This window comes from Mandrillus leucophaeus, unplaced genomic scaffold, assembly GCF_000951045.1.
Source record: "Mandrillus leucophaeus isolate KB7577 unplaced genomic scaffold, Mleu.le_1.0 Scaffold55, whole genome shotgun sequence".
Taxonomy (NCBI): Eukaryota; Metazoa; Chordata; class Mammalia; order Primates; family Cercopithecidae; genus Mandrillus; species Mandrillus leucophaeus.
In genome coordinates, this window is record NW_012105919.1 from 2115366 (window position 1) to 2124667 (window position 9302).

General features: G+C 49.5%; 1 protein-coding gene across 1 annotated transcript in view; it reads left to right on the forward strand.

Annotated features, from left to right (window-relative positions):
• Positions 1 to 9302, forward strand: part of CUX2 (cut-like homeobox 2) — a 349283-nt gene that overhangs the window by 310788 nt on the left and 29193 nt on the right. The window contains exons 23-24 of the mRNA XM_011997935.1: positions 3119 to 3240; positions 8374 to 8643. Of these exons, the coding sequence (XP_011853325.1) occupies positions 3119 to 3240; positions 8374 to 8643 (392 nt within the window). The remainder of the gene's footprint in view (positions 1 to 3118; positions 3241 to 8373; positions 8644 to 9302) is intronic.

Sequence of the window (9302 nt, forward strand, 5' to 3'; positions counted from 1 at the left end):
GGTTTTGTTGTATAGTGTTGTGGTGGGAGGGGTTGGTTTTGTTGTATAGTGTTGTGGTGGGAGGGGTTGGTTTTGTTGTATAGTGTTGTGGTGGGGGAGGGGTTGGTTTTGTTGTATAGTGTTGTGGTGGGAGGGGTTGGTTTTGTTGTATAGTGTTGTGGTGGGGGAGGGGTTGGTTTTTTTGTTGTATAGTGTTGTGGTGGGGAAGGGTTTGGTTTTGTTTTATAATGTGGTGGGGGAGGGGTTTGTTTTGTTTTATAGTGTGGTAGGGGAGGGGTTGGTTTTTTGTTGTATAGTGTTGTGGTGGGGGAGGGGTTTGTTTTGTTTTGTAATGTGGTGGGGGAGGGGGTTGGTTTTTTGTTGTGTAGTGTTGTGGGGGGTGTTTTTTGTTTTACAGTGTTGTGGTGGGGGAGGGGTTGATTTTTTGTTTTATTGTGTTGTGGTGGGGGAGGGGTTGGTTTTTGGTTTTTTTGAGAAAGAGTCTAACTCTGTCACCCAAGCTGGAGTGGTGAGCCACTGTGCCTGGTCTGTGGTGTTATGTTTTAACTAACTTTTTCATTGTGGTAAAATTCACATAACAGATGGGCACCGTGGCTCACACCTGTATTCCCAGCACTTTGGGAGGCCGAGGCGGGCGGATCATTTGAGTCCAGGAATTTGAGACCAGCCTGGCCAACATGGAGAAACCCCGTCTCTACTAAAAATACAAAAATTAGCCGGGCGTGGTGGCAGGCACCTGTAATCCCAGCTATTCGGGAGGCTAAGGCGAGAGGATCACTTGAACCCAGGAAGTGGAGGTTACAGTGAGCCGGGATGGCACCACTGCACTCCAGCCTGGGTGACAGAGTGAGACTCTGTCTCAAACAAACAAACAAACAAAAAAATCACATAACATTAAATGTACCTTTTAAACCATTTTTGAAGTGTACAAGGTGTGTGACCATCACCTGTATCTAATTCCAGAATATTCCCACCACCCCAAAAAGGAACCCCATACCCATCCAGCAGTCATTGCCCATCCTCCTTCCCCCCAGCTCCTGGAACTCCGCTTTCTTTCTGTCTGCATTTGCCTCGTCTGAATGTTTCATGTAGATGGAATCCTGTACTACTTGACCTTCTGTAGCTGGCTTCTTTCAGTTAACATGTTTTCAAGCTCATACAAGCTGTAGCATGCAACAGAATTTCCTTCCTTTTTTGTGGCTAAATGATATTCCATTGTATGGCTAGACCCCATTTTGGCATTTTGAATAATGCTGCTATGAAAATTTGTGTACATATTTGTGTATGAACCTCCATTTTCAGTTCTTTGGTCATATATCTAGTACAGTTGGCTAGATCATATGGTAACTCTGTGTTTAACTTACTGAGGAAGTTCAAAGAGTTTCTATTTCTCCAGGTCCTTACCAACATGGGTTATGTCCCATTTGTTGGCACTAGCCATCCTGGTGGGTGTGTAAGTGGTATCTCACTGTAGTTTTTATTTGCATTTCCCCAGTGTCTGATTGTTTTGGTTTTGAATTTTATTGTCATGGAAGGATTTGACTACAGGTAGGATAGAGGTAAACAGAGAAGATGGAGAATGGTGTTCCTTGTGGAAGGAACAGCACAGGCAGCGGCTAGGAGGTGGGACCATGCACAGCCTGGGAAGGGATGTGAGTAGAGGTGGCGGTGGGGGGGTCCCCTTCTCTCCCAGAATAGGAAGGCAAGGCTAGGCGCAGTGCCTCGCGCCTGTGGTCCCAGGACTTTGGGAGGCTAAGGCAGGCAGATCATTTGAGGTCAGTTCAAGACCAGCCTGACCAACATGGCAAAACCTCTTCTCTACAAAATACAAAATTACAAAAATACAAAAATTAGCCGGGCGTAGTTGCGGGTACCTGTAGTCCCAGCTACTCAGGAGGCTGAGGTATGAGGATTGCTTGAGCCTAGGAGGTCAAGGCTGCAGTGAACTGGAGTGAGTGCATTCCAGTCTGGACAGCAGAGCGAGACCCTGTCTCAAAAGCAATAATAATAATAATCAGGGAATCAGGCCTAGAAGTGGCTACTGTAACTGCTGGCCCTAGGGAGAGGGTGGTGATGGCAGATCCACCCTCACAGCCTCTGCTTGTTCATAACCCACTGGGCCTGGAAGCAAAAGGGTGTATCCATTGCCCACAAAGTCCCACAGAGTCTGGCTGTGGGGCTGGGTGTCAGGACCTGTCCCAGCCCCTCATGTGTACGCCCTGGCTGCTGAGACGGGCAGGGACCAGCGCTGGAGCCCTGACCATACCCATTACTGAGGTTGAGCCAGATGCCATGGGAGAGTTATAAAGCATGCCCTTATCCCCATGCCCACTGCCAGGCGCAGTCCCAGGTGTAATCAGCACTACCCACCGTGGCAGCATCAGTATTCCAGACCCTTCCATCTGAGGCTTCTCAGAACTCTCAAACAGTCAAGGAAGCCCTGTCCTGTCCCCATACACAGTCCCTCTCTTCCCTCTGTCTCTCTTCTGGTCTCTGTCTCTCTCCTCCAATTTATTTATTTATTTATTTATTTATTTATTTTTATTTTTGAGACAGAGTCTCACTCTATCGCCCAGGCTGGAGTGCAATGGTGTGATCACTGTAACCTCCGGCTCCCGGGTTCAAGCAATTCTCCTGCCTCAGTCTCCCAAGTAGCTGGGATTACAGGCACCCAACTAATTTTTTTGCATTTTTAGAAGAGACAGGTTTTGCCACGTTGGCCAGGCTGGTCTTGGACTCCTGACTGCAGGTGATCCACCCACCTTGGCCTCCCAGGGTGCTGGGATTACAGGCCTGAGCCACTGCACCCATTCACCTCCAATGTCTTCTTTCTGTTTTTCTCACTCTGCATTTTTTTTATTCACCTCTCTCTCTCTCTCTCTCTCTCTGTCTCCCCTCCCCCCGCCCACCTCTCTCACTCTCTCTCTCCCCCTCTGTTTGCTCTGTCTCTCGCTCCCTGACCCTCCTTGTCCCTCCAGGGCTCTCTTTCCATCTCTCTTGCACCGTCTCTATCTCTCCAGGAGAGATAGATTTCCCAGGATCTGGAACTTTCTGTAGTAAAATAAGGAAAGTCCCAGGCAGAGTGGGACGGGTTGATCACTCTCTCCTCTGTCCCCAGCTGCCCACAGCCAGGTCTAGCGCCCCACCCTCAAGCCCACCAAGGCAGGAAGACCCCACCTCTCCCTGTCATCACCTCCCTCTCCAGACAACCCAGTTGTTCACATGTGACCCCGCAGCCCTGTACTTAGCACACTCCTCCTGATAGAGATAATTTCTGAACCTTTCCATCGCTTTCTCAAAGTGCGAGGAGTCAGAAAGGTGGGTTTCTGCCTGGGGGAGTGGGATTCGGGGGTGGCTCTGTTCTTTCCTGCCAGTCATCTGAGTTTATCTCCATGTCATCCTGTTCGCTTCGCTTCTTGACCCTCTAGGTTGGGACATGGGTGCAGACAGTTTTCCAAGAGGCAGACGCCTTCAAAGACCCTCAGTTTTTTGTGGTTTTTTTCGTTTGTTTTTGAGGTGGAGTCTCGCTCTTTCACCTAGGCTGGAGTGCAGTGGCGCGATCTCAGCTCACTGCAACCTCTGCCTCACAGGTTCAACCAATTCTCCTGCCTCAGCCTCCAGAGTAGCTGGGGCTACAGGTGTGTGCTAACACACCTGGCTAATTTATTGTATTTTTAGTAGAGATGGGTTTCACCATGTTGGCCAGGCTGGTCTCAAACTCCTGACCTCAGGTGATCCACCCGCATTGGCCTCCCAAAGGGCAGGGATTACAGGCGTGAGCCACTGTGCCCGGCCCAAAGACCGTCAGTTTTCCAGCTGGCCCCGGCCCCTCTCCTGCTGCCAACAGTGGGCAGATACCTGGGACAGACTCTCACTTTCCCAGACTGGCCCTCCCACACCAGCATGGCATCAGTGCTGGCAACAGTGAGCCTGGGACATGCCCACATCAGCCTCAGCATCACACGGATGCCACCTGGATGGCCAGGATCAGCTCACTTGGGGCAGGGGGCACAGTAGACTTCTTGAGAGCCCACGGTCACAAAGGGCTGTGATGCTGCTACTTGGAACTCTGGAGCTTCACCTTGCCCTTTTCAGGAGTACTCAGGGATCCTGGCTGAAAATACTCCATAGGCATCTGCTCAGAGCCCCTGCCCTACCCCCAGGCTCTGGGGACTCCTCTGTGACTAACTTGTAGTCCTTGCCTTCAAGGGGCTCACAGTTGGTAGATGAGAGGACAGTGTGGGGCATAATCCAACCCCAGCTCAAGTCCTGGCTTTGCCATTTATTGCTGTGTGATCTTGGACACGTTGCCTAACATCTCTGAACCTCAGTTTCCTCATCCATAAAATGGGATGACATCGTACTTACCTTTTAGAGGTGTCATGAGGGTCACTTGAGATCATGAGCATTGGCCAGCCGCAGTGACCCACGCCTGTAATCCCAACACTTTGGGAGGCCGAGGCAGGAGGATCACTTGAGTCCAGGAGTTTGAGACCAGCCTAGGCCACATAGTGAAACCCTGTCTCTGTTTAAAAAAAAAAAATTAAAAAGAGATCATAGGCATAAAGCACATAATACTACACTGGGCATGTAGTAAGTACTCAATAAAGGGAATTTATTAGCGTCATCATCATTGTCATCAGTAAGGAAGAGATCTGGCCCAAGCAAGAAATTATAGCAAACTGTGACAATATATACTCAAGGTGCTATTAGACCCCAAAGGTCTAATAGACCTCAGGGAAGGGACATTTAGGACTGAGTCTTGAGGAATGCTTAGGCATTCAGGATTAGAAGAAAAGTCCTCAGGATGGCAAGACCAGCCTGAGCAAAGACACAGGGGCTTAGAGAGGAGCCTAGATGTTTGTGAAGGGGAGTGAGGGGGATGCTGTAGCTCCAGTTGGCGGGGTAGGCAGGGACAAGGGAGTTCAGAGCCTTAATCAGCAAGACAAGGTGATAGACATTTCTTGTGCAAGGGGCAATGGGGAGCCATTGATGATTCTGGAGCATAGGCGTGGTCTGATCCATGTGACCGACTCACCCACGACAGAGAAGGAAGGAGCCCTTCCTGGGCTCCAGATGTCTTTTCTGAAAGTAAAGCTATTGCTCCCTTTTCTTTTAGCTGTCATACATTTTAATGGTTATTTTAGCAACTTTCCAGCAGGCGGCAGTCGAATGCCTCAAGGAAGAGGCATCTTTTTCTATTGGGATTAGGTGTGGCCAGCGCTGGGATTCCTAGACCACACACCATGCTTGCCAACCCGTTAGGGCTGCCTCCCTGGGGACGCCCCCACGTGTCCTGGTTTCTCAGGAGGCTCAGCCCACACTGGGACTCCCATGGGTGCCTCTAATGCTCCAGGAGGTAGAGGTGGTGGAGGAGGTGGAGGTGGGCCCTTGCCTCATGTGATCTAATGGAGGCCCTCGATGGCCCCAAGTAGGGTCAGTGTGTGTGTAATGCTACGTGTCTTATGGCCCCATTTAACAGCTGCAAGGACGGAGGCTTGGCAAATTCATCCACCCGAGATCACAAGCCCCAGATATCTTTCACATCATTTTTCCAATATATATTCACACAAAATGTCTTTTGAAAAATGAAAAATGGGCCAGGCATGGTAGTTCAAGCCTGTAATCCCAGTACTTTGGGGGGCTGAGGTGGGTGGATCACTTGAGGTCAGGAATTCAAGACCAGCCTGGCCAATATGGCGAAACCCCATCTCTACTAAAAATACGAAAGTTAGCCAGGCGTGGTGGCACACGCTTGTAATCCCAGCTATGGGGGAGTCTGAGGCAGGAGAATCACTTGAACTCAGGAGGCTAGGTTGCAGTGAGCCAAGATCATGCCACTACACTCCAGCCTGGGTTGACAGAGTGAGTGAGACTCCATCTCAAAAATAAAAGAAGAAAAGAAAAAAAATGAAAAATGTAGTTTAAAAATCTGTCTGCTTTTTTTTTTTTTTTGAAACAGAGTCTTGCTCTGTTGTCCGGGCTGGAGTGCAGTGGTGTGATCTCAGCTCACTGCAGGCTCTATCTGCCAGGTTCAAGTGATTCTCCTGCCTCAGCCTCCCGAGTAGCTGGGATTACAGGCATGCGCCACCATGCCCAGCTAATTTTTGTATTTTTTAGTAGAGATGGGTTTCACCATTTAGCCAGGCTGGTCTCCAACTCCTGACCTTAGGTGATCCACCCACTTTGGCCTCTCAAAGTGCTGGGATTACGGGCATGAACCACTGCACCCGTCCCCAGTCCAGCTTTTTAAATGTGGCATTGCACTATGGACATCTTTTCATTACATTTTCTTTCATTGCCTCGGAAGAGCCCACTGCAGGGATTTCCCGTATGTTATTCAGCCAGTCTCCTGTGGTTGATCTTGTAGATCATTGCTGACTTCTTTAGTTGTTGCCGTTTATTTAACTTTTCGTTTTGAGGTAACTTCTGATTTACAGAAGAATTGAAACAGAAGAACAGCAAACTTCCTGTACTGTACCCCGTTTGAACAGTTATTAATTTTGCCACAATCATGCTCTTTCTCTGCCATTTGAGGAATTCGTTGACATCTTGTCCCTTTAGCCCTAAATACTTCAGCAAGTGCTTTCCAAAAACAAGAAATTTTACAGTGGTAAAATACTGGCATGTATCCTACCATCTATATTCAGGTTTCTTCAGTTGTCCCAGTAATATCCTTTATATGTTATGTAAATTTTTAGATACAACATATAAATCTTGGCCAGGCGCTGTGGCTCATGCCTGCAATCCCAGCACTTTGGGAGGCCGAGGCAGGTAGATCACTGAGGTCAGGAGTTTGAGACCAGCCTGGCCAACATGGTGGAACCCCGTCTCTACTACAAATACAAAAATTAGCCGGGTGTGGTGGCGTGCGCCTATAATTCCAGCAACTGGGGAGGCTGAGGCACAAGAATCTCTTGAACCCGGGAGGTGGAGGTTGCAGTGCGCCGAGAGCACTCCACTGCACTCCAGCCTGGGTGACAGAGTGAGACTTGTCTCAAAAAAAGAAAAATTAGGCCGGGCGCGGTGGCTTAAGCCTGTAATCCCAGCACTTTGGGAGGCCGAGACGGGCGGATCGCGAGGTCAGGAGATCGAGACCATCCTGACTAACACGGTGAAACCCCGTCTCTACTAAAAAATACAAAAAAAAGAAAAAAAAGAAAAATTAGCCGGGCATGGTGATGCACACTTGTGGTTCCAGCTACTCGGGAGGCTAAGCGGGGAGGATCACTTGAGCCCAGGAGGTCGAGGTTGCAGTGAGTTATCATCAAGCCACTGCACTCCATCCAGGGCAACACAGCAAGACCCTGTCTCAAAATGAATTAATTAAATAAAATATGTAAATTTCTTTTCCCTGTCCAGGATGAGATTCGAGATCACTTGTGTTTAGTTTTCATGTTTTGATTTGGACAGTTCTGCCTTTCTTTTTTTTCTAGTGTTGCCCTTTCTGAAGAGTAGAGGCTGTTACTTCCTGGACAGTCTGAGTTTGGTTGCCTGATGTTCCCTCGAAATCAGATTCGAGCTGTGTACTTGGGGCTGGGAATATCACAGAAGTGATGCCGTGTCCTTTTCAGGCCATCCTCTCAGGAGGCCCACGTTGCCAACTCATCCTGTGATTGATGATAGTAACTTGGATCATTGGTTAAGATGGTGCCCACCAGCACCTGTAATCCCAGCTACTCAGGAGGCTGAGGCAGGAGAATCACTTGAACCCAGGAAGCAGAGGTTGCAGTGAGCTGAGATCGCACCACTGCACTCCAGCCTGGGTGACAGAGAGAGAGTCCAACCAGGTCTCTCTGCTGTGAAGTGGCTACTTTTCCCTTTGTAATTATTAAGCATCAACCAGGTGCAGTGGCTCATGCCTATAATCCCAGCACTTTGGGAGGCTGAGGCAGGTGGATCGTGAGGTCAGGAGATCCAGACCATCTTGGCTAACATGGTGAAACCCTAACTGTACGAAAAATACAAAAAATTAGCAGGGCGTAGTGGCACATGCCTGTAGTCCCAGCTACTTGGGAGGCTGAGGCAGGAGAATCACTTGAACCCGGGAGATAGAGGTTGCAGTGAGCCGAGATCACGCCACTGCACTCCAGTCTGGGCAACAGAGCGAGACTCCGTCTAAAAAAAAAAAAAAATTACTAAGCATCATGTGGGGAGATACTTGGAGACTTTGTAAATATACCAGTCTAGTCCTCATCAAACTTTCATCCACTAGTTTTAGCATCCAGGGTGGTCCCTACCTGAGTGATTATTACTACAGTGGTTGCAAAATGGGTGGTTGGCAACTCTTGGCTGTAAGAAGCAAGCTTCCCGAAACTGGATGTGTCTGTGCCAGATTATAGTAACCGCCTTCTCTTTCTCTGTGGCCCACAGCCAGTCCCACAGAACCAAGGTCCTCACCATCCCCACCCCCCAGCCCCACAGAGCCTGAGAAGAGCTCCCAGGAGCCGTTGAGCCTGTCCCTGGAGAGCAGCAAGGAGAACCAGCAGCCAGAGGGCCGCTCCAGCTCCTCGCTGAGCGGGAAGATGTACTCGGGCGGCCAGGCCCCAGGGGGCATCCAGGAGATCGTTGCCATGTCCCCCGAGCTGGACACGTACTCCATCACCAAGAGGGTGAAGGAGGTCCTCACAGACAACAATCTAGGTACGGAGCAGGTGGGAATCAGAGAGGCCGCCTCCCACCTGGGTTGGCTCCTACTTGCCTTGAAAAGGTGTCTGGAGCTGTGACCCAGTGGCTCATACCTGTAATTCCAGTGCTTTGGGAGGCCAGGGAGGGAGGATCGATTGAGGCCAGGAGTTTGAGGCCAACCTGGGCAACATAGCAAGATCCCATATCTTTAAAAAGCTTTAAAAAATTAGGTGAAAACTCCATGCATACAAACTTCACACGTGTTGGTACATGCCTGTAGTTCTAGCAACTCAGGAGCCTGAGGCAGGAGAATCGCGTGAGCCCAAGAATTCAAGGCTGCAGTGAGCTATGATCATGCCACTGCATGCCAGCCTTAGCAACAGAGCAAGACTTTGTCTCTAAAAAAAAATAAATTAATGACTGGGCATGGTGGCTCACACCTGTAATCCCAGCATTTTGGGAGGCCCAGGCAGGTGGATCACCTGAGGTCAGGAGTTCGAGACCAGCCTGGCTAACATGGTGAAACCCCATCTCTACTAAAAATACAAAAAAATTAACTGGACGTGGTGGCGCATGCCTGTAGTCCCAGCTACTTGGGAGGCTGAGGCAGGAGAATCGCTTGAATCTGGGAGGCAGAGGTTGCAGTGAGCCAAGATCACACCACTGCACTCCAG